Below are 26568 nucleotides of genomic sequence, written 5' to 3' on the forward strand. Positions count from 1 at the left end.
TTTCTGTTTACAGTTTAGAGTTATTAACTTTTTTGTGTTTTTCTAATTGATTAGCTATTAGTGTATTTAATCAAAAGACTAGGATAATGTTAATAAAACAAGCAAAGTAATTGTTGCAAAGCATATTATGTTCAGTCCATTTATTTGATATTGATAGTATATAAATAACGGAGCAACAAATCTCCTTTCATAATCTGCACGCTTTCGTGAGATCAAAACTGTTAATTGAATGCGGCCCTCATGTTATGTACACTCAATTCCTCACAGCGCCTGGTCTAGCGAGTGAGGCGACGATTTCAAACGGAAATGTCAGTTTGCAGACGGATGCGCTGCACCTCAGCCTCCCCAGTTCACACGATTGCCTTTCGCTACCATGCACTAGAGTAGGATGACAACGTTATGTTATTTGATACTTCGATATTATCCTACATTGATTCTATTTCACATGCGGCTTTTTTTTTACAAGTTAGCCCTTGACTACAATCTCACCTCATGGTAAGTGATGATGCAATCTAAGATGGAAGCGGGTTAACTTGTTAGGAGAAGGATGAAAATCCATACACCTTTCTGTTTCTACACGATATCGTACCGGAACGCTAAATCGCTTGGCGGTACGTCTTTATCGGTGGGTGGTAACTAGCCACGACCGAAGTTCAAAAGCCTTCCATCAGTTTTATAATAAAGATGATTGCGCTTGGAAACTGGGACATTTTGAAAGCAGCGTGGTGATTCTATTGTAGACTGTAGTGTACATAACTTTACAAACAAGCCAATGTTGACATAGTGACCGTTCACCTAGCGGACCGCTCTTCTAATAGACCAATGATAGTAAATAGAGCATTTTATTATTTCTTGTTATAACCCAGTGGTCAAAAATATACGTATACTTAGTATAAACACGATATAAGGAAGGAATGTTTCATAGTTTCAAAGGGCAATGGCTACATTATTTATTTATAACAAGCACAAGCGAACAAGCAAACCTACCATACTCGTAAGTCTTCAAAAAATATTGTAAAACTCAGGCTGTATGGTTAACGATCTTTGCCCGTGGGAGACAAATTAAATATGAATTAAAACTTTTTTCATAAAGTAATTTTTTCATTGTTAAAGTAGAAAGAAGTTATTTTTAGATAGGTATTTTAAGTAAATTGCTGGGTGGTAGGCCATGGACGGCTATGGGAAATTTGACCTTAGACGTGTTTTATGTAATTTTACATTGTTATTTTCTTAACACGAGGATATATGCAAATGTTTTTAGTCTGCGATTAAAAAAAAATGCTATTATAATAATAGGATATCCGTTGTCTAAATGCGATTACTTTTCAAATCTTCGTCACAAAAAAAAATAAATAACAAAAAGTACAATCACGTCTCTTATTGTAGACATGTAAATTGCATTGTCATAAATCCGTAATGATAAGTATTGTCCGGACCACCGTGTTCGCCAGCGAGGAATGTATGGGAAACTCGACACCGCTCGAAACAACCATGAATGGCATCACGCATGTCATCTTATACCCACGTTATCAGGTAATACTCATATAAGATATCGTAACACGTAATTAGATATTAATTAATTCTGATCGACGTGCGCCGAATAACCACAAAGCTTGGATTTTAAGCTATGCTGTGGTCATGTAGTGTCGGTAACTGTTTGGTTTGAGAGATTGAGTTTCATCTAAACATAAATGCTACGAGAATAACCTGAATTAAATATTTAATAGTTAGAACCGCTAAGAACGAATTTTGCGACACGGTCGGATTAAGGAGGTCTAAGGTCGGGCAAAGTCGCTAGTGGATACTTAAATACTGGTCAAATAATGAAACCTCTTTTTTTGAAGTTGGCCTATTATTTACATAATTATATTTATTTTGTATGCTGATCTCTTCCTAATTTGTTTTTATTTCACTTGTATTTGTCTTTGTGGTGTGCAAATAAAGTATATCTATCTATCTACATAATTATATTTCATTTTCTAATATTTTATCTCACCCTTTATGATATTGGATATCAGCATAATGGGTTGTAGCGTGCACGAGTATTATAAAGCAAGAAACTTTGCCACTAAAAGCTCGTTGAGTTATTTGTATTCCGCGCTGTCAGATGAACAATACAAACTTAGGCACGTACTGGAAACTCCCACTGATGTCTGCCTACACGGTGAACTCATCAATAGCGTACCCTTCGAAGCGGAGCACGATATCTGAAATACTAATTTTCGAATAATAATTCATGCAACAATAGGCATTGCATACTCGTATAGTATCGGTTTTGAGAAATGTACTGCCAGCTCGTTAGCTGTCCGTTCACGTCCGACAAATGGCTTCATGGTGAAAATTAACATTCGGTCTGCATCTCGTCGGGGCGACACTGCCCCCTCACCCTTGTCGTGTTCGCTTCAGCCCACCTCTTGTGTAAATATTGAACTTTACTCTAGACCTCCGCCAAAGTTTGTATTCTCAGTATTGGTAGGTAATTATATTTGTAGTTTATCAAAAAAAGTTGAGGTGTCGTCATGGGTCAATTGATTTTGTCCAATTTTATTTAAACACTAGCAATTGTGACGCGATGCTTTGCATTTGCTTCTTGTTCTTTAGATCTTTGTCCCGTACATGTTTTCCTATAACTTTGTTCGTTAGAAGATGAAAGCAGATACTTTGTACTTTATTTCACCAAGCATCGTTACAACTATATTAACATTTCTTCATTAAAAACTTGAAAGAAGTTGAGAAAAGTTAGAACTTTTTCAAGAAGATTTTTGTGCAAAATATGAGAGCAGTTTAGCAATATCTGCATCACTTTGAATAGATAACCGAGATTAAAAATCGCGCCATAAATTTTCAGAATTAATATTACTGGATTTTCTTGTTACTGATTCCGTACTTTGAAGAACAAAGTTTGTATTTAAGCATTACTTACAGTGTATGGAGTTTCTAGCTATGCAGTAAGCAGAAACTGGTGAGCTAATGCGATGTAGTGACGATTACCTTGGTGCAACATTAAATTCAATTATCACAATTCCAGGAATTGCGACGACATTCGAGCAGATATTTCTAAAACAAATACATATTAGGTATGTATATACGAATATGTACGTAGTATTGACGTTTTAACTAAAGGTATAGACGTGGGTGTGTTTGATTAACAATAGGTTAAAGAATGGGTAGTAATATATAATCTGACTAAATTCGCAAATTTATTCATGATACCTACTGGCTGTGGCAGTTCCTTTAGGACTTAGTTGCTAAAAATACCACATCGAGGGGGTTTTGTCTAAGTACAATACTAAGACTAAAGGAAAAAGACACCCGAGTAAAAATATTTAGCTTTATTTTGATGGACAGTAAAAATGTACGAATAAGGTACATACATTCCTTTTCGCACATCTTGAAAATTTACGTATTTACTTATTTGGCAATGACAAATTTAAGTACTAGTATTTGGGATCTTGCACTTGTTATTTCTTTGGTTTTTTTATTCTTTAGTTATTACATGCTACGAGTAAGTGTGTTAAATAATTTAATGACACTACAAGGTTGACCCCGCCCTGCTTCCAAGTAGCGGTCTGTTTAAAAGTGCCGTCTCATTTCGACCTTTTCCTTTTCTCATACTTATTTTAGTTAAGCTGAGTGCATTTTAGTTTAACTTAAATGTTTTCTTTTCAAAATCTGGTACGAAGCTGTCAATAATTCTTCAAGTATTTTGTAATGCTTGTACCTTTAAATTCTGGTCTCCACGATATTAAAATGAAGCTTTTATTGATGTCTTAACCTCAATTCTTATGTAGGTATAACAAATCTTCAACCTCAGAGTCTACCTCTTAGTAATTACGTCTCAGTCTTACCTACTAGCGATTTGCATACTTACACTTTTTGCTGGCAATGAGTTGTAAGTCTACATAAACCAGTCCACCATTACGTGGGAAATATCCTAATTCAAGGCCACATGCAATGTTCTTTTCTCTATCTGTAATATAGCACTTAACAACAGATTGTGTTGAAAAGTCCTTTTGTAACTTTTAATTTTGTATAGAAAATTCCATATACACTACGATCTTCTTCCATTCACGACCTAATTTTCACCGATCTTATCTTCTGAACAGTGTAAAATGAACTAAATGTATTTTATTACAGACGATGTTTTATAGCCAGTAGCCAAATGCATTAAAATTTTCTTCGGCCATTTATTAAATTCTCAATGCTAGTAAATCTGTAGTTATAATGTTGTGTTGTTCTGAATTCCCCTTTCAGGCTTCATCAACATTCCATGTCTAGAGCATATATTAATGCTTACTACTACTGCTACACTTTATTAATATAGTCATGTAACATAGTTGATTAAGCACTTGTTAAATTGAATTTAGTGTTAAGTATTCTTAAATTAAAATGTTCGAAGAAAACTTTCACATACCGATTTGCCTGCAATTACATACCAATGTCTTCATAAGGATTCCATCTTAGCGTAACTCACCAAAAAGTAATTCTAATCGGATGAATGTCTCTAATAACGATGCAATTAGCATCTTTCAATACATTAGTACGGTTTGCTACCGAGAAGACTAATTGCTTGAGTCCGGCGATACGTCGAGCGATTAGCTGGAAGATCTTTGCGTGTTCCTAAGATCCGCCGCCCATAGGCCCTACGGCTGTGACCCCAACACGCGATCACGTGTAAACTGAAGAATTCTAGCACTTGTCAATTTCTATGCAAACATATGGCCCGCAGCGTAACTTAGGTCTTTGTGTTTTAGGCGGGCTGAATCTTTACAATTGCTTATTACTTATGATACATTTTACGCATTAGATTAGATAAGGTAACTAGTGCGGATGCAATTTTCTAATATGTATTTAAGACAGGCTTGAATTTTTAACCGACTTTTAAAAAGGAGGAGGTTCTACGTTCGGCTGTATGTATGTTTTTTTTTTCTGTTTTAATGATCCGATTCCAAAAAAATACAAGGTTATTGTTTTATGAACTTAGTAGTTGAATACATCTTTTTATGTATAAATGATTGTTTATTTGATAGAGTGTGGGGTAACTCCGTTTCCACAAACAGTTTTGATTGAATAAAACATTATTTCCTAAAAAAATGGTTTAGTTCCAGTTCAAATGAACATTAAGAATTTGGTCAAAATATACAAATCAAAATATCAAGTAACTTAAATATAGCCATATCGTATAAGTACGAATAGAATAATTATTATTACAATGAACCGAAATAAAAGGAGAGAATGGTATAGTTACTAGAAATTCGGATAATGTTATAAAATTTACAACTCAAAATACATTTCGTAGGTATTATAGGTAATTTGAACACTAATAATAATTATTTAACAATGCAGGACACTTACAAATAGGTATTATTTATGGCGACGCAATAGGTACATCAAAGATAGGTTTAGGAGAAACTTTACAACCCCATTTCCCAAATAAATGGCATTGCGCCAAGTAGAACAGAGTGCATTATTAAATGTGCATTCGTTGTAATTTATTGAACTATTATAATTTCAGTCGTCGATATGTTCAGAAGAACGTCCATTATTTCAATATAACGTCGTCAAACAGCCATGTGAATGTGAATCAAAAATTCTAATGAATCCCTCTTTATCGCACGCGCATCTTGCCTTGGAGCTTTCATGGAGCCTTTATTATGCTGTCACCGTGTACCGCGAGCCGTCCCCATCTACTGCGGTGGCCGCCATACATTACGCCGCACGTACACACAGGAATAGTAATTTATGTAACTCCTCTTAAGTAATAACGTTAACGTGATCCACGATTTTCAAAATTGAGATATTTCTTCAGATTTCTAATAGTAGATCTATTAACATGTGTCTACACCGCGCTCATTTGCAAAGTTCTGGTACACAATTTTTTCACATATACAATATTAGTCATATTTTTGTAAACATTGCCAATATTCCCATTTCTCCACAATTATTTCTGAAGAATGTGTTTGTGATTATAGTCCGAAGGGGGACAGGGATAAGCATCTAAGACTTCTCGATTTTAAGTCCGTATACATTGCCTCGTCGCATTTGTGGCTCTTCTATTGTAGATCTATATTTTGGACGTGGTCAATAAATTCTACGCGTTTAAACGAACTCAGTCACGCATATTTCCTAAACTGTGTAAACCTAAAATAAACCATTTTACGATCACATAAAACCGATGGTCCCATGTAGCGCCTCTAAGAACGATGTTATCAATGAATTTGAAGAAGATCGTCGGCGCCGGTGTCCTCGTCATCCAAATCGATAATTTAAAGCATTGGCCGCGCATAATGAAACAACCATTTCCGGCCATTTCGCGGAATTTAATATTTTATAATTTGCACAACCGAGCGCCTGACGCCGGAGCAGCGACCAGGCGCGGACGACACTGCGGGTGCCCGCCTATTTAGCATTCGTCGCGTGACTTATAGCAATAATAAATTCCTGTGCACTTGCAGTTTCACGTAGTGCCAAGAAACCGCGATCGGCTACCGAATGTTAAACGCCCATTGTTCGATGTTTATCATCAATCTTGAGTTACCTATTCGCCTTTTTTAAACTTGTGTTCCAATGCAAAATTTTATGCCACCAGTGCTTGATATGATGTACATCCTTTATTTATTATGCCATGTTTATCACCAAAAACTTGATAGGTGAATGGTTCCTGTTTCCGACTACATTCACTTCATTTAAATACAAAGGCTTTGTTTCAATACCGGTAGCGCTCCAGCGCACTTATGGCTACGTCCGTTCAAATGTGTTCTGTTCAATAAAGTGAAAACTTAATCAATCAGATGCCTCAATTACTTAGATATAACTTTTCTGGTACCTGGCCGGTTTTGACGACCTCTCTAGAATTGGCGTTGTGATAGGAAAGAAAGGACAGACAGATAGGTCCTGTTCTACAGAAAGGTCCCTCTGCCTTGAAAGGTTCGATTCCCAGCAACGGTCAGTTTATGATTTAATATTCTTTAAATTATCTTAGATCTGGTCTGGTGTTAGACTTTGATTGTATGGACAAAGACATACCACCATACGATTTAGCGCTCCGGTGCGATGCCGCGTAGAAATCATCAGAGGTATTGGTAGAATAAACGTACTTTCAAGTAAGGCCGCTTCCATCTTAGACTACAACGTGAGATCGCAGTTGAGAGTTAACATGTCATAGAATTAAAAAAATCTACAGTTTGTGAAAGACAAATCACAATCTGAACAATGACACTAATAAAACGAAGAAAGCCGTTATCACGTACATGAATCGAGTTTTACAGATGTATCTATAGATTAGCGATCAGTGCGAGCTGCCCGGCGTCGTGTTCCCAGGCGGGGCCCAGCGGCATTCCTTGCCCATACGCAGGCGCGAGCCACCTGTCTGTTCCGGGACGTGTCATTACGTACCTCTAGAATACATTCCCTGGACACCAACGCAGTAATCACAAAGTGTCCTCTTCCTCTTGGCAGTTTTTCATCGCGTTTCCTGCGAGGTTCCGTCCGCTGAACACGGCTCACGTTTACGTCGGATCAGCTTATGTAACCTGCCTTTACCTTTTTGTTTAGTATAGACACATTACAAAACTCGTATAAGGATCGACTGGCTAGAAAACTATAAGATAAATGTTAAATTAGCTTTTACAAGCAAGCAGAGTAGTTGTAGAACGTTTGCAATCAAAGTGAGTTGAGGAAAGTTTTGGTAGTTCAAACCGTGACCTCTATTTTGCGGATTCTTGCAAATCCTTCACGTAATACTACGTGATAGTCAGAGTATGACACATTTAGGAATTCGATGCGTTTCCTAAAGGACATTGGAGCGATTCGGGTCGAAGCAGTTATGTTTACAAGGTTTTGTTAAATTTTTACTTTATAACAGCATATTGCTAATTTGCTCATTTTTCAAACATACCATTAATAATTAGGACTAATTTAAATTACGCTTTTAATAGGGCATTCATATTAACATTTTTACTGTCTTGATATTTCCATTTTCCAAGTGTTACGCACAACGTATAATGTGCGTAGGGTTATTGGCTAATATAAAAAGTGTGTATTGTACGGCTCAGTTGCTCATTCGCCTGTATCATATGTTTTTGCTCTACACCCAGTCGTTAGGTGTTTTTCTGCTCTTCCCATTGCCGACGCACATCTCTCCCGCTAACTGTAAGAAATTGCTATACTCGTTACTGTAAGACCGCTCTTACCCGTGCACTGTCCATATTATTTCTGTTTCTCAGTTATTAATTGAAATGCCTTCATGTAGTTGGACATTCTTTGCTTCTTGATAATTACTCTCGCCGCCTTTGTTGTCAGTGGCAGCTCGTCGGCTACTTTCAAGTGTGTTTTAATTCCTGGAGTCTTCCTATAAAAACATGTTGTAGTTTCATTTTGATGACTTACTTGTTTATGTGTTGCAAATAGGACATCGATTTGCAAATCACGCTAATATTTTTATTCTGATTGTGTAAGTGCCGTAGACTTCTTAAGAGGTCCGGAGCATCATCGGGGTGTTGGGCGAACGCAGAAGCATCGCCTGATCTAGTCTTAAGGCAGGAGCAGAAGAGATGCGTGGGACGAACTTTGGAACGTTTTGAAATTTGGAACGGAAATAGGTTTTACTCTGGATTAACACATAGGCTACTTTTCATCCCGGAAAAATCCATGGTTCCCGCTGGATTTGTGAAAAACTGAATTCCACGCGGACGAAATCGTGGTCGTCCGCTAGTAGTAATGCTCAGACCTCAGCGTGTATAAATTAAATAAGAGAACTCTATAAATCAAAAAGTTATCGTGAATTGTATATGGCGCGGTGAGAAGCGTTGCGTGAGGCGTCCGCAAATATCCGTATATATCCGCTCATTGACGCGTTATTTTTCTGCTTGTTAACGGCAGGCGTCCACAGATCCGCATCGGACGCATCGCATCAAACGGATTTTAGTGTTTTTTTTTATAGAAAGTCATACAAATGCGTCCACTGATCCCCATCGTGCGAATCGCATCGAACGGATTTTGTCAACCGCAAAATTAAAAATCCCTTTTGATGCGATGCGTCCGATACGTACGATGCGGATCAGTGGACACCTACCGTTGCTTGGTAGCGATGACACCGTTACAGAAAGTGAGGAATCGCCGACCGTTTCGTATTTCTCGAAATCGTATCGCTAAAAAACATGTAATTATAAGTTTGCCTATTTAGCGCACATCTGTATCTACGTGTTTCGTATTGCACTGTTTATATTTTACCTTGATAACGAATAAGCTTTCTAGGAATTGGACACTTTACGCAATCGGTTTCTAGTTCCTTTTGTTGGCACGTGGGTGTATGAATTGTGTTTTTCTATATTTAGCCTTTTATTCAGTTCTTCGAAAAGAACACTTATTGTATCAAATTTCTTATTTCAGTTTTAGTTTCCTTACATTAAATGTGACATTTTTTAATATTCGAACTATAAACATAAACGCAGAAATAACAAAGATATTAGTAATTTTGTTTAAACGCCCATACAGATCTAACGATCATTAATTCCCTAGGACGTCATAAGCTCGTACCATTTTGTATGGGGCGTTTTTCATGGATCCGCGGCAGCGCCGCGACCGCCGCGACCACCGCGATCTGACCCTTTAAATCCCTGTAGCTCCGAAAGTAATGATCGCAGATACTCTGTTACTTTTACAAAATTGCTTTACTATTAGCGTACTCTTAATTTATATACAATTTAAAAAACTGTCATCATCCCTATTCAATGCATCACAATCTGACTATTTATTGAATAAAATAGATATCTCTATATGATAAATTTCAATTAAATTGAATTCTATGATAAATTGAAACATCAGTTTATATTTCTAACCATTCACCAGCTTTCATATAGAACCGCTAACAATCGCAATATCCAACATTGTTATGGTAACGATTGGGGCTCGTTGTTTATTTTCAATTTCCCACTGTTCTGTTTATTGTGGCTTTATTGTCGTCTGAGGTCACCAACAATTGCATTTTCGTAGGATATACTTAGACATACACATGTATGTTTTTGTAACTTTAAGTTTTCCGAGTTAATATCCTTTTTTTGTTCCGTGCAATCAGTCAAAAAGACTATGAGCAGGTAATTTTTAGGTTGAATGTTAGTAGTGACATGAGTATCCCCCACTGGAGACATTCATAATGTTGTTAAAACTGGACTATTCACACACCCAGCTCCAAGATTCTTTTTCTTTTCAGGCGTTTAAGATAGTCTGGTATAGTGAGCTGAGCTGCCAGTGGATTGGGATGGTGTTCCAATCGCTGTTTATAAGCTCCTGCTACGCTGTTGGATTTCCTCTTTCACCATTTTGATATACAGATACTCATGGATCTCGCTATAAAGTCATGGATCTCATTAAAAAGCTAAAAACCTAGACACAGATAAATTCTCGACCGAGAATTGCATGCCTTCTTTTACGAGTTTGGTTTTTGCACAATCAGTTTCAACTTTCAAGATGGTTTCATTTGTTTTTATTGCAGATGTAGAAAGCTTTCACCGACCTACATTTTTTTTAAAATTTAAATATCCTGTTATATAAAACGTAGAGATGGTATTTGTAGTGTCATCAGTGCGTGACGGACCAACATGTGATTACGGGTAATGGAAGGGCGATGTGCCACGATTGGCCGCGTGTGACAATCGCTCGCAAGAAGCACCTAATTGCCTCAGTTTCGGAGAAGCCATCAACGTATGAATACGAGGGGAAGTTGCGGTTTGCGTCAACGGTTGAGTGGCCAGTTTTACAATCTCTACTGCATTTGTGTACTTGTTGCTTCGTCTCTGTTCCTTGATGTGGTCAGTTTAATAATTCACAATTTCCTGTTCTAATTGAGTTGCCCAGCAGGCCAATTCACTAACATTGACGTACTCGTATGATAGTGGATGTAGTATATGTCAACAGCCTACACTGTCAATAGATGAGTCTATAGTCTATAAATACAAGCCTCGGACAAGAGGGGGCAGTTGCACTTTGGTGCTACAGCAGTACGTACCATGAGGTACTAAGTAGATACAGTTCATCCAACTGGATGTGATAAGCCGAGCGATCAACCAATCATCCAGAGACTGTGTGCAAACACTATAGTGGACATGGACGAAATTTACCAACTAGTTAAAGTCACGTGATTTCGTATTCATTTATTTGATGCTAAATAATAAAGATTGGGACTACAGGTAAAAAATCCTCCGGTGCCTACTGACAACCCTTCGTGGATATCATAGAGTAGGTAGATGACATTAATCAGTTGACATTGTGATTTTTGTTAACAAGCCCATTGCTAACAAAAATCACAATGTCAACTGGCAGTAAACGAAACGAAACATGTTAAAATCTCAACATATTATTTTATAGGTTGTCATTATCAACTCATATTCGGCTCACTATTGAGCTCCTCTCAGAATAAAAGGGGTTAGGCCTTAGTCCACCACGCTGGCCCAATGCGGATTGGCAGATTTCACACACGTAGAGAATTAAGAAAATTCTCAGGTGTACATGTTTCATCACGATGTTTTTCACCGTTTGAGACACGTGATATTTAATTTCTGAAATGCACAAAACTGAAAAGTTGGAGGTGCATGATGCCCCAGACCGGATTCGAACCCACACCCTTCGGAATCGGAGGCAGAAGTAATATCCACTGGGCTACTACGGCTCTTAGGTTAGTTGTTATAGGTTGTTAATGAAGACCAAATTAGCGAGTAGGCTTGCTGATTTGGCATCGGTTATGGTCATCCTAGCGGCAAAACGTATTGCCAAGCGATGTAGAGTTCCGATATCGATATTTTGTTACATATTCACCAGTCTCTCTGATGGTTGAGTATTTACTCAACCATCAGATAGTTGAGTAAATACTCAACCATCAGATTGTATTTACTCAACTATTTCATTTACGTAAATTAATGAATATAAATCCAACTCCATTGTATTTACTCAACCATTTCATTTACGAAAATTAATGAATATCCAACTCAGCATATCACAGCAGACACATTACATATTATTACGATGGTCTGTAAAAAGAGATCATCTAGCTTTAATAGGAATTTTCACACCAAATAGGAAAAAAGCCCGGTTACTACAAACGTCTTGAGTGCCGGAGATCGAACTCAAGTAGAGCTCTAGACTTTGAGTCTGGTTATGGATGAAGCTATTAATCTTCATATTCATAAGGCTTCATATTACTTAAGTCTTAGGCCTCATTCGCACGAGAGCTTTTTTAAAGGACGTTAAAAAAGCGTTTAAATAAATAGTATGAAGTTTTAAAAAGGCGTCATGTTTTAAAAACGCTGTCTTGTGAATACATTTTTATTATTTGAAATTAGTGTTGCATTTTCAATTTTGGGCGTTGGAAATAGACCTCCATTCATCTTCACACTATATTTGAACGTCCGTTAAAAAAACTCTCGAATGAGGGATTATAGCACAATTTAGTAAAATTACTTACATTAATCTAAACAAAGTGTTCTAAAGAAAAAAATGTTTTGTATGCTTCTCTACTATGTGTCCCTAAACTATTTATCGGAATTTTAATGTTTTTCTGCTTATGCATGGTTCATAAGTACGATATTTATTTCGTATCGTCGGCATTGTTACATGAAATTTAGTAACAACAAAACCAAAAACTATATGTTAAATTATTATGCAATATTTTTTACCTTATCCTCATAAATTAAACTAAATTTGGTTTCTACACTATGTTGTAGTAAAACCATTGGCTCTTTCCTTGGGATTTTCCAAATCCGGTTCATAGGATAATTATTATCGGCGTTTGAAACCAGTTGCGTAACAAATGACGGTGACGCTTCAATTAAAAGAATTACGTACTTTATTATTTACCAGTTCATGCAAGTTTTTTTTTGAAATCTCAATTTTTATAGGTGACGATTATACGATTTCATTTTTGAGATAAACCTCAAAAATGAAATCGTATAAGTAGGTAATAGATAACTGACATTAAGTGAAAGTTTAGTAGCTTAAGGGAGCATTTCAAATTCTAAACGATTTATAATTACTTACGTTAGTGTACTTTACTAGCGGACGCCCGCGACTTCGTTCGCTTGAAATTTAGTTTTTCACAAAACCAAATTTGTGAAGTCTGCCAATCTGCATTGGGCCAGCGTGGTGGACTATTGGCCTTACCCTAACCCCTCTCATTCTGAGAGGAGACTCGAGCTCAGCAGTAAGCCGATGCAGTATGGGTTGATAATGATGAATTGATAAATAGACATTAAGGAAAAGACACTCTCAATAGTTATGAGCACGGACTATTACAATGTGTAGGAAGAAATAATTCCAAGAAAAATATGATATTCTCAACACAGTTTAATGTAGTGTAGGCATGGTACAGTGGATCTACTTTGTCAGTCGATCTCTACCTTGTTACAAGATCTGGGCTGATAGAAGCGGTCGACCTTGGGCACGGGTCAACGCTGGGGAAGTCAGTGAATGACGCTTGTCCTCATGTGTAGGTGTCATGTTTCGCGGGAGACATGCGTCTGTGTAATCGTGTATCGCTTTATTCCGACGCTTACATCATCAAGTAATAACATAGCGGTCATTATCAGTAACACCTGTACGCCTAGCATGCGCCCAACGACATAATATCTCGTGAAGAGAGATAAACAAGATATAAAAAATGTCGTGTGGTCACATGTTAGGCTTACTGAAGTACTCGTAGACGTACGTGCTGCAGTTTTTAGTGATTTAGCATTTTTCGCATAAAAGCTAGGTACCACAGTCGATAGGTAGGAAAATTTGCAAATTAATGGAACAAGCTGAATTTTGAATATGACGTGGGAGCCTAAAAAAGGTTAATTTCAAATTTTCGACCAAAATTTCCTAATAGTATTTTCTGCCAACTTAAAAAAAATGCATTAAATGTTTTTTGTGATCATAACGGGAAAATAAGAAATAATTTTTGTTTCAAGTTTTCTGTCACTACATTGGGTTACACTTACATGATATTGTAGATTTCTTTTTTTTTTAAGAAACTAAAGTTATTTAGCCATAATTACTTAAGTAAGCTATGTATGTGTAATTCGAGCACATTGCGGTGTCGAATGCATGCCAGTAATAAAGCTTTAACTTAAACTTAATTGTGAAATTCGAATGACTATCCGTTAAATACTTATTGAAATCAAAACGTGGGAAGTAGAAAACAATTTAGGTTAAGTTGCTAATACAAGGGTTGAAAAAAAAATCAAAGGTTCTTTAGCCATAATTAAACTTATTGATGAAATTCGCATGGCCAAGGACTATCCGTTAAACACTTGAGATCAAAACTGGAAAGTAGGAAACAGTTTTTGTTAAAGTTGCAACTCACTAATAAGTAATACAAGGGTTACATCTGATATTTCAGATTTACTACGAAGTTTTTTTTTAAGAAACAAAGATTATTTAGCCATAATGAAATAAGCTGTCGAATGCACGCCAGAGATAATAATACTTCAAAATCGCATGACCAATGACTATCCGCTGTAAACACTTATTGAGATCAAATACAAGGGTTGAATTTTTTTTTTTTAAACAAAGGTTATTTGGCCATAATGAAATAAGCTATGTGTGTGCAAGTTGAGCACATTGCGGTGTCGAATGCACGCCAGTAATAAAGCTTTAACCTAACTTAATTATGAAATTGGAATGACTATCCATTAAATACTTATTGAAATCAAAACGTGGGAAGTAAGATTTTTTTTTTGTTTATGTTACCCGTCACTAGGGTTGAAGTATTAAAAAAAAACAAAGGTTCTTTAGCCATAATTAAACTTAATGGTGAAATTCGCAGGGCCAAGGACTATCCGTTAAACACTTATTGAGATCAAAACTGGAAAGTAAGAAACAATTTTTGTTAAAGTTGCCAGTCACTAATAAGTAATACAAGGGTTACATCTGATATTTCAGATTTACTACGAAGTTTTTTTTTCTAGAATCAAAGGTTATTTAGCCATAATGAAATAAGCTGTCGAATGCACGCCAGAGATAATAATACTTCAAAATCGCATGACCAATGACTATCCGCTGTAAACACTTATTGAGATCAAATACAAGGGTTGAAGTTTTTTTTTTAAACAAAGGTTATTTGGCCATAATGTAAGTTATGTATGTGTAAGTCGAGCAGATTGCGGTGTCGGATGCACGCCAGTGATTTGTGGCTGGATCCTGGCTGCAGCGGTCGGGTCAAAGACCGGTTCGCCTTTCGGAAATTCGCAAGATGCACGGCCGGTGGGGCCGGCGGACTGCGGACGGGCAGAATGACCTCATCGTGGTAGTCTTTTTGTTATAGTCCCGTCTTTAACTTTTGTTTCGTTTATCAAAACTTTTATGTTTCCTAAGAGGCTGATTTGCTTCAGTATAGTTGTTATAATTTCATTTAGTAAGACTCTTTGTAAAGAGGGTACGGGTAGTGAGATGCTGCTGCTAACTAGCATTAATGTTTTGATCTAATTTATATCGTTGCCGGCGAAGTGAAGATAAAGCACACGGGCTGTAGCCATGTATTTTTTTTACACGTTACCCCTTACCTACAATCTCACCTGTAGGTGTGTGATGATGCAATCTAGGATGAAATCGGGCTAACTTGTTAGGAGTAGGATGAAAATCCACACACCTTTCATTTTGCTAGCTAAGTTGCTTTGTCTTGCATAATTCCATTTGGGAACCAAACTGAATTATGTTACAAGCTCCTCGATTACCTACAGGTGGTATTAACATTCATTATTTATATTATTGTGGAGGGGAGGTATCAGTTTAGGTATAAATAAAAGAATATTTGATGACTTGAGCTCAGTTGTTTGTTAGGCAGCGTAGACACCGTTACGCTGCCAGTCGCGTTAACTTTGTGCAATAATGTTTTGTGTTGTAATTATTGTTTATCATAAACTGTTTAGTGTGGGCATGGAGAACATGTCGAGCAGGGAAGGTGATGCATTCTAAAGGTATCCCTTAAATCTACTCCCAAGGTCACAAGTCCTGGGACCTGCTCGAGGTGCTTCCTCTGCCACAAAATAATGGTACAATCATTGTCGTTGCTACCCTTCACGTCACAATTAGTTCTTTTTACAATACAACGTGTAACCACATATCGCGGTTGCGTTTTGGCTGTCAATGATGATGATACAGTCGTCCACCGCCGCGGGCGTCGACTCGTATGTATGTAAGCCTTTGCATTGTAATTTCGTAAAGCTCTCACATAATAAACTTCCTTTCGCACAAGAATCGTTGAAAGAAAATAATATACTGTCAGAGACAGACTAATCTCAAAATAATTGCCCTCAAGTCGCTGGAGTCGTCTCACGTCATGAACATTTGCAGTTTTGCACCGAGGAGCAAAAAACTTCCGAGCGGAGACTACAAAGTGCACCGCACTCTGTCTGCATTCGGCTTTTTTTATACCTTTTTCCATTTACTCGTGCAGTCGTTTGCGCCTGTGACAGCCACACGTACTACATTTTATTAAGAAAGAAAGTGAAAGAAAGCGAGTGCTATCCAGACCCACAACCTACCAAGTAGGCAGAAATCGTATTTCTTTATTTTTCTCGGCATAATATGAGAATCATGTCCCCAGTCGCCTGCCACTCAGCGTCGCGGCAACCCTTCGATGGCATAGTTAAAGGTGAAACTTTAAGTCTCTATAGAAAGGTTGTAAGTAAGCTGGCGACTGAATACATGATTCCTCATGATATTCCCTAGAAAATATCAAACATTTTAGTTTAATACTTGGACAAAGAGGTTTTCCACCTTTTCAAAGCCACGACGGTCCAAATGGCTACCTATGGTCTGGTATGGTATTTACCTATGGTCTCAGACCAATCCTACCTTCTATGGATCCTCGCCTCGCGTTGCCTCGCTAGAGATTACCCCCTGTCAAAAATATATGATCATGATCAAACGTGTCATACAAATTGCGTCTATAGAATCGATGTTACATTGTGTTAAAATTATACGAGTGTCTATTACGATTTAAAATTTATGGTTGTGTGTAGTGTACAGGATATATTTATTGATGTTAAATATTTTCAATGTGTGAGTTTACCTCGTCTCCTTCAAAAACGACAGACAATTTTGTTGGTGAATTTGGATGCGATACAAGTCGAATAGAAGGTAGGTACTCGTAATTGGTCTGAGACCTATGGTAGGAGAATGGGTTAACAAACATTAAGTTTTTATAAAAAGTGGTATGTCTGGCTGTCGCAGGCTTTCGTTTTATCGTCCACGTTGTTGTGGATTTCCGTCGGCAAAACCGCGTGCGTGTACCGCAACTCGTTTCAATAATTTTTCTTCGAATCTTCATTGTTGCGGAAAAATAACGAACAATGACACACTGTTGAGTCTGAATAGGACTTACAGTGCCTCGATTTCGCGTAATATAATAAAATCGGTCAGAGGAAAATATGTATTCGTCAAACGCGAATACCAAGCGAAACCGAGTCATAATGTGGTATTCTTAGATACATCTTTACGACTTAAGAGTGTGTTTATGAAGACGTTGAAAGTCGTAGGAAAATACAGTACTTACGCAATTATATCATTATCAACCCATATTCGGCTCTCTGCTGAGCTCGAGCCTCCTCTTAGAATGAGAGGGGTTAGGCCAATAGTCCACCACGCTGGCCCAATGCAGATTGGCAGACTTTACACACGAAGAGAATTATGAAAATTCTCTGGTATGCAGGTTTCCTCACTATGTTTTCCTTCACGGTTTGAGACACGTGATTTTTAATTTCTTAAAATTATATAAAAGTAAAAAGTAAAAACGCAATTATATAAAAGTATAGTTTACCTATACATTTTGTGATGAAATATATTATACATCTTGCACTAGTATAGTACCTAAGTGTGAAAGTTTACACCTTAATATCGAATTTCAGCGAAATTTAGCACAGACCACGTCCTAGATCTACACAAAGAATACCTACTTTTTATATACCTTTTGTGCAGGCAACGTGAATTCAATGCGGTTGGTTAAAGTCGCGGAAACTATTAATAATTGAAGGATTGTAAAACGAATTTGATTCTTTTCAGTTTTTGCGGGACTTTTTCTCATCTACCGCTATGTTCACAAAACCTGTTGCGATTGAAATATAAAAATGTATATTGAATCCGAGCATCCATACAGCGTGAGTCACTGCTTCATAACACATATAGAAGCATTAGCAACGCTCTCCCAGGGACGCGAATACCGTAAACATACGAAATACTTTTGAAATATTCTTTCCGAGAATTTAATATTGAACTACGGTACGTAGGAACGTAACGATGTGCGCGATTCGAAAGTTCCATTAGCTCGGAAGAGCAACACAATATCGAGTACAGTTATAAGCATATATCTGCAAGTGAGCGACTATTGCCGGTGTATCTGCCGAATGGATACTCACCAGGTCGCGGTTGGCCGAAGTTTCTCGGAAACAATCCCCGCGCGGCCTTGCGATGAAACATCGTGCGAAGTTTGTTTAACTTTCAAACGATTCAAAAACGGCTACCGCAAAACTTTACTGTTCCCGGGAATCGTTGCCATCACGTCACGATTTGTTTGCGCAAGCTTCGTTCCCTGAACGATTTACAGCTGCCGGGAGTGGTGCGGCCTCTCACCGAATTATGGGAATCTAAATATTTAGCCAAGTACTAGTTTTTATTGGAGCCGTTGATAGGTTAATACCCTAATGGGACGTCATGGCGTCAGAGGGTCATCTGTGACGTCAGAGGGTGGCGGCGACAGACCCATTTAAATAACGGGATGGTTGAGACAGTCGAGTTTTACGTCCAAATTTGGCGTTTTTCTTTCGACAGTCTCGGAGACTCATTAATTCGTCCTTTCAATTCATTATACAATGACGATACGTTAATAGTTATTTGTTCCTAAACCACAAAACCGTACTATGGGCGCAACATTATTTATGACTAGCAGAATTCTCTCGCGATTTTTCCCGCGTATAATTTCCATTCCATGTGGAAATACGGAAATAATGTATAGCCCATGTTACTCTCTGATAATGTACCTTTTTATTGATATAATTTTTCAAATCTCTTCAGTTAATATAGTATAGTTTAATTGTTACATACAAATCTTTCATCTTTATAATATTAGTGTACCTACTAGGTATATAATATTATTTATGAATGAATGATATCGTCGAATATCATCTGTTAATTGCGATTGGTGATTTATCTCGTAACAATGATGGCCAATGGTTGTTGAATTCTTTTTACTTCTGCTAAGTATGCATTATAGCCAATAGGAAATAAATGTAATAACAAAATATCACGTACCAGGTGGATGGGTGGGTTTCAATATTTTAAGCTTTATCACAGAGTGATTCTCTCCGTAATTCCATTAACAATTGTTACTATTTCCTCGCCAGCTCAGACCAATTATTGTATAGGACCTGCCTCGCTAGACGTTCCTTTTCTGTCAAAGTATATGATCAACGATCTAATGCGATTATAGAAACTGTCTCTATAGTATCGATGTTAAATAGTTCTAATCGTGTTCGTCGGTTATAGAGCTCCGTAAAAATACCTTTTTGTGTAATTGAATTGTGTAAAAAACGGGCAAAAACTTCTACTTTAGTATAAGATATATACCAAATCTAAGCTCGTTTTCTTCAGAAATTGACAGACAATTTTGTTCGTGACTATGGGTGCGATACAGGTCCTTCTATAATTGGTCTTAGCTCGCCAGAGATTAATAATGTAATCCCCGTTTCGTGGAACTTTTGTCATTGGCAGCTGCGAATGTGTTACGCCACTAGCACCGGTGGGCTGACGACTCCAAGAATAATGCACCATTAAGTTGCATTCAAACTCTGCATCATTAAGTAGGAAGTCGTAATAGACTGAGTATCAACAAGTTAATACTGTTTAAGTTTGATTTGATAGGTTAGCTTTTACTACATGTTGTTGTTATGTTGAATTGTGTTTAATTTATTTGACTTTCTTTATTGTTAGCTGTGACGAATAATATTACACGAAAAACAATGTTATGTTGACAAGATTAAAAATTAAAATCTATCTAATTAGGGGAGAGGTGGCATGAAAGGTACACGTATTGAAAGGGACAATTCAAAAAACATTTTAGAGACACCATTATTACTGTTGCATGGCAACCTAACCTAGACTCCAATTCGTTAAAATATTAAACGCTTCCTATTCGACTTCAATCTGTTCCAAATATTTTTTCAATCTCTTACTGCCCTATCTTTAGATGGAGTTAGGTCAGTAAACACGATTTATAGGATTCAGAGTGAAAATGGAGTTTTTTTCGAATCTAGGTCCGGGTGAGATTATTACCCAGACCTAGATAGCTTTGGGTAGCATTGAGGAATTAAGGGATAACCCTTTAAAAAGTGTCAACTAGCCTATTGGTCGTGTTTGTAATTGAACCTAAATGAACAACCTATCTAATCCATATCTCTGTTACAAAGTTCTGCTACTAATAGAAACCATAATCATAGATACCTACTGATATTTTGATGGGTTACAAAAGCGTTAGCTTTATTGCTTGACAAGTTCGTTCCACACTTCCGAAGGTCCGCGGGCCGGGGGGCGTGTAGCGATGAATGAAAAACCAACGACTAATGCACGTCACTTCCCCGCACGCACGATTTCACACCCGCGCAGTCTTTGGTTACAAAGGCCGTTAGTGACATCGAACTTTATAATTCGCACTAAACTAACCTCGGGCTCCATTACTTCGTCGCTAACTTGTTTTCACCGCCTTTGAATAACAGTACTTATCGCAATTGCAAACATCTAAGTACGCACGCTATCTCATTTCGGTGAATCATTATTATTGCATTGCATATTGTTATCTGTAATCTCCGCGATAATTATCTGTTTCATTGTGAATCAGTTCTTAAAACTAATCTATTAGCAGATACCGCTGCTTAATATACATAAAATTAGTAGGTATTCATTTAAGTCGCGATTTACTTGCATGTATGTATATGTAAAATATGCGGCATAATTGGCTTTATCTGTTGGTTGTTTGATATAGAAGATTTGTAGACCTCGAGTGTGTAATATTGATTTCAGTTTGAACTTGAGAAAAAACGGTCTCGACAGACAGATAGACAGTCAGACATGTAGTCTACAGATAAGTAATCTTATAAGGATTCCGTTTATTCCTTTTCAGGAACGAAACTTCATAAATTAGTTTTTCATGACATTTATTGAACTTAACTGTACTCTATTTAGTAAGTCCGTTAGGACCGTAGTATATTTGTACTCTTATGTTTTTGTTTGAAAGTTGACTTGATTGGGATGGTTCGTATATAGGTACGATGAAGATCGACAAACTAACCCGAAGATATCAACGTTTTTTTTTATTAAGTATAATGCAAAGAAGTTATGACACGGGTAAATGTCGGTATTCTAGATAAATCCATGACTGTAGGGGAAAATGTTTCAATTTTGACTTGGACTAAAATCACTGTTTCCGTCACTGGCTGACTAATGATCGAAATTTTGACTGGCATTTAACATTTTTCGACTGATTTGTTTGCTGACTGATGATCATCAAAACGGTTACTTCAGTACGCTATAGCTAGAATGTCATAAAGTGTCTTCCTGAAGTCATAAAAGCTGAAAATTCGTGTGAAGACGTGATTGTTATGCGCAAGCAAGCCCATATCTAAAATCCAATTTTTCGACTTAACACGTTCGCTGCGGCACTGATTTTTCAGTACTTTCCTCTAGTGCGGTACGAGGTTTTTTGATCTCATATTAAAACTTTGTAGTGTGGTACGAGGTAGGGTACGAGGTCGATCGATCTCGTAACTCTTGAAGACGCTAGGTGTACGAGGTCAATTGACCTCGTGCCGCAGCGAACGTGTTAAGTATTTGATGTCCACGCTTAACAGTCAATATATTTCAGGTTCAAGGAAGGCATCGCGTATCCGTGGTCAGCGGGCGTGTCCAACCTGATCCTGTACCCAGAGGCGGCCAACCAGACGCTGTACACGCGGCGCGCGGCGCACAGCGACTCCGGCAACTACACGTGCCGGCTCAGCAACGAGACGCACAGCGAGACGCACACTGTCAGGCTCGACATATTAGGTATGTTCATCTTCAACCAGACGCTGTACACGCGGCGCGCGGCGCACAGCGACTCCGGCAACTACACGTGTCGGCTCAGCAACGAGACGCACAGCGAGACGCACACTGTCAGGCTCGACATATTAGGTATGTTCATCTTCAACCAGACGCTGTACACGCGGCGCGCGGCGCACAGCGACTCCGGCAACTACACGTCTCGGCTCAGCAACGAGACGCACAGCGAGACGCACACTGTCAGGCTCGACATATTAGGTATGTTCATCTTCAACCAGACGCTGTACACGCGGCGCGCGGCGCACAGCGACTCCGGCAACTACACGTCTCGGCTCAGCAACGAGACGCACAGCGAGACGCACACTGTCAGGCTCGACATATTAGGTATGTTCATCTTCAACCAGACGCTGTACACGCGGCGGGCGGCGCACATCCATTACGGCAACTATACATACGTGCCGACTCAGCAACGAGACGCGCACTGTCAAGCTCGACATACTAGGTATGTACCAGACGGGTTGTGTCCCTTAATGTGACACTGCCAGATAATTATTGGGACTGACAGCTTAATGTGCTCTATGAGGCACGGGGGTGTAAAGCTTGAGAATTCTCAATATAACAGGACTCGAACTTCGTGAACCTCTCGATTCGACACTGGAGCCAACGAGACGGTTGTTAAATACTGCTTAATGTATTCTCCACCATCATCAATGTATATTGAACACTCTCAGTATAAATTAATAAATTGAAATTAAATATAGGTTTAGAATTTCACAATACTTTCGTCATATTATATCTAAATTATATTCGAGTATCTTGTACGAGTTGGTATATTTTCCTATAACGTTAAGTTTATTATAATAAAAAAACATTATTTGTCTCTTTCAAGGGATCATGGCTTGGAGTCAAAGCGGTCACGTCTTTCATTTTAGCTTCAGTCGCGTCTCGAGACGTGTCTATTATCCGCGGTCCGATATAAAATTACAAAAGAAAGTTTCGTTTTAAATTGCAACTTTCTCTTCGAAGAAATGAACGGAGTGACGATTTTCATGTATTTTGTAACAACATATGGCAAACGGAACTGGCAGACGTCTGACAGGTAAATTGTGAATTTACCGGGATGTTACCTGTCGGTCGTGGACATTTTCGATGATGAAATTTACAGTTCTCGAATATTACAGTTAATTAGAGAGGAAAATGTAATTAAGCTTTTAAGGTACCGTTTTACTCATATTTCATGTTATATTATTTATCATTCATTGGTGATACGGGGATAAAATATAGCCTATTAAATTCACAAATAACTTGGCTTTTGAGTGGTAAAAGAATTTTCAAAATCGATTCAGTAGATTTAAAGATTACCCCTTACGATACCACAAACTTTAATTCTTCTAGAGGGGAATGTCCATTCCCGGCCCAGACCTTTCGTCCCCGCCCCCCACTTTACATAAAACTAAAAAATACTTGATATTTTTTGTTTAATAATGAATAAATTACTTTATCCATAGCGGTTTGCTATAACTTTCCCCAAAAAATAAGTTTCACAACGATATTTGACAATATGATAGTTGTTGTATGACATTTTTGAAGACACGAACATGAACAGTGTTGCCAGCTAAGTGATTTATTTGGTTTAATCAATATTTTAACCGAATAATAATAATCGATCTTTTTCTACAACAAAATCACCTGGAAAAGCAAAAGTTGTAATAGATTATAATGTTTTTGATTATAATATCTGCCTCACTCTTTAAAAACCATTGCATAGTCGACATTATAAAACGTTTCTTGATATCAAAGTACCTATTATATTTTTCGCAATAATCAACCACTAAGAACTCATCTGATTTTTTTAGTTTAATCGATATTTAAATGGATAATAATAATAATCGAGCATAACATTAAGAACCTAGGATCACTGCGTAGAAACATTACCAACTACGCCATTTAAATACTATCTATACTAATATTATAAAGCTGGAGAGTTTGTTTGTTTGTTTTTTAATCTCAGGCACTACTGGTCCGATTTGAAAAATTCTTTCAGTGTTAGATAACCCATTTATCGAGGAAGGCTATAAGCTATATATTATCTCCGCATTCCTACGGGAACGGGAACCACGCGGGTAAACCGCGCGGCGTCAGCTAGTATAATATATAATATGAGTAGTAGCGCAAGCCCGTAACTTCGGCGCGGCGGTTCTTTTTATACAATTTTTCCATACTCTATATAAGCTAGCTACACGATCGGCCAACGCGCAAGCTACAGCTATACTAAGCTGATATAAATAAGTGGTCAAAGTGGTCTTAATAGTTGATATTCAATCCCTTTCTTCCGATAACTTTATCCTTTCATCCGATCTAACTAAATCGAATTCTATATATTTCTATGGATGTATACATAGTATACATATTGTAGATAATATATTATGTTTACATAATACATTGACATAAAATTGCAATTTTGTCCGGGTGAAAACGCAATATCATGACAAACTACTTGTATAAACCTTCTTCTTGAATCACTTTATTTATTACTGAAAACCAATAAAAACCATTGCGTCGTGTAAAAGATGGTGAAAACAATGACGTGTTATTCTAGTAATAAAATTATTCAATTAGAAATCGATACGAAGTTATTCGATTTTTCGTGTTTCGTATGGCAACATCAATTTGACTTTTGGATTTGGACAGATAATCTGTTGATGTCAATAATTGTCAATGTCATTCTCATTTTAATAATTAGATAATGTCATTGAATTAATTTACTGATTTTGTCTGTTTTCTGTTTACCTTCAGTATTTTTTGAACCGAATTATAATTTTTCAAACCACAGCTATAATATAAATAAAACTTGCACGAAGTTAAATTCGAAATTCGAATAATGTTGACCCTGAACCGGAAAAATTACAAGTTTATTTCAGCTCTCAGATGTAAATACAAGAGGACATTTACGCTGCATTAATCAATGTTAATATCAATATTAAAATTATTATAGTTGGCATCAATTGTCAATAAAATGTCACGAAAATACGAATACATTCTGTTTGAAACATGCTCGTAAACAAGTACACAGCAGGTGCAGGCAGCATAAATAATGTTTGATCCATTTTTAATGTGAAAAACGATTATTATTCATAAGAAATAATATGTATAACTTTAATAATTTTTGTCATGTTATTGTGTCAAGTCACAACAGAGTGTAGTTTCCCATATAAGTGTTGAAGTGTCGCTCAGTGTATTTTTATGACTAACCAATATTGCTGTATTAAAAAGTACATTTACTGTGTAATTACTGGCGTAGAAGGCATAACATCTAGTCAGATGTAGGACAGCACATAGGTTTTCTTGCATTGTTGATGGTTTGTTCAAGCAATATTTAGTGCATAGAAGTATTATAGTATATTTATCCTACTTTCCTGATTAATATTAAATGTGAACTGTGAGTTTGTATGTCAGTTTGCTACATTTTCACACCCTAAACCAATTTTAAAACAGTAATAAATTGTGCATACTAGAGAATTATCTTAATTCTCTGCGTGTGTGAAGTCTGCCAATCCGCATTGGGCCAGTGTGGTGGACTATTGGCCTAACCCCTATCATTCTGAGAGGAGACTCAAGCTCAGTAGTGAGCCGAATATGGGTTGATGATGACGACGAATAAATTGTGGAATAACATAACATTATTAAATCCACTAAGTAAACCAATTTTAAAACTCTGATTAAATTATTTGCTGGATTTTCATATTTTGTTACTATTTCAGTTATCCAGAGTCATCCCAAGTTTGTCAAAATTGCTGGAAAACGACTGATAAAGCAGCATCTTGCTCAACTGAAGAACGGAAAATAATTATGTAATAGCAACAAACACTCCAAATCAATATTGTTTTCCTCGCTGTAATACATTTGTAAATTCATTTATTTACAGTGCTTGTAAACTAAGCCTTGGTTTTGCAAACAAGCACTTTTGAAATAATAAGGTTGACTATTTGTCCATCTCCAGACAGACAGACAGACCTCATCATCAGATAGGAAGACAAGTTCTGCTGAGGAGTGTCAGCAAGAAACTCAACAGTCACTCTTTTTTAGAAAAGTAGTACAATATTATAATTTACAATTGTTAACATCATTACAATAATTTCTTCTAGTAGAAGCTGATCCAATGGCCTCCAAGTAGTGGTGTGCACTTCATACATGCATTAAAGTACTGCATATCCTAAGAGTTGTCTTCATTAGTAAATACAGATTTTTCCACTTTGCTTAATTTTATTACTAGTGCATACCCTGACCGACAACCATATGCACGCCACTGCCTGGTTGGTTGGTTGTTTCATTTATTGATTTATTTGTTAAGCTTGTTGGTTACATAAAACAATAAATCTATTCATGTACAGCTTTAATGTTACTTCATCTCCGGTGTACTTTTTGAGCAGTGAGAGTGATAAAATAAAATATTTTTTTTTTATGTCTAGCAAACTTTTATTAAAAAAATTATTTAACCAAATCCTTATT

The 26568-nt window shown here is 37.2% G+C and overlaps 1 protein-coding gene across 2 annotated transcripts in view; it reads left to right on the plus strand.

The window, feature by feature from the left end:
- LOC112045643 (uncharacterized) overlaps positions 1-26568 on the plus strand; it is a 71643-nt gene that overhangs the window by 32051 nt on the left and 13024 nt on the right. For both annotated transcript variants that reach the window (XM_052881419.1, XM_052881420.1), the window contains exon 3: positions 21884-22065. In XM_052881419.1, the coding sequence (XP_052737379.1) occupies positions 21884-22065 (182 nt within the window). The remainder of the gene's footprint in view (positions 1-21883; positions 22066-26568) is intronic.

Source organism: Bicyclus anynana, chromosome 4 (assembly GCF_947172395.1).
Source record: "Bicyclus anynana chromosome 4, ilBicAnyn1.1, whole genome shotgun sequence".
Lineage (NCBI taxonomy): Eukaryota > Metazoa > Arthropoda > Insecta > Lepidoptera > Nymphalidae > Bicyclus > Bicyclus anynana.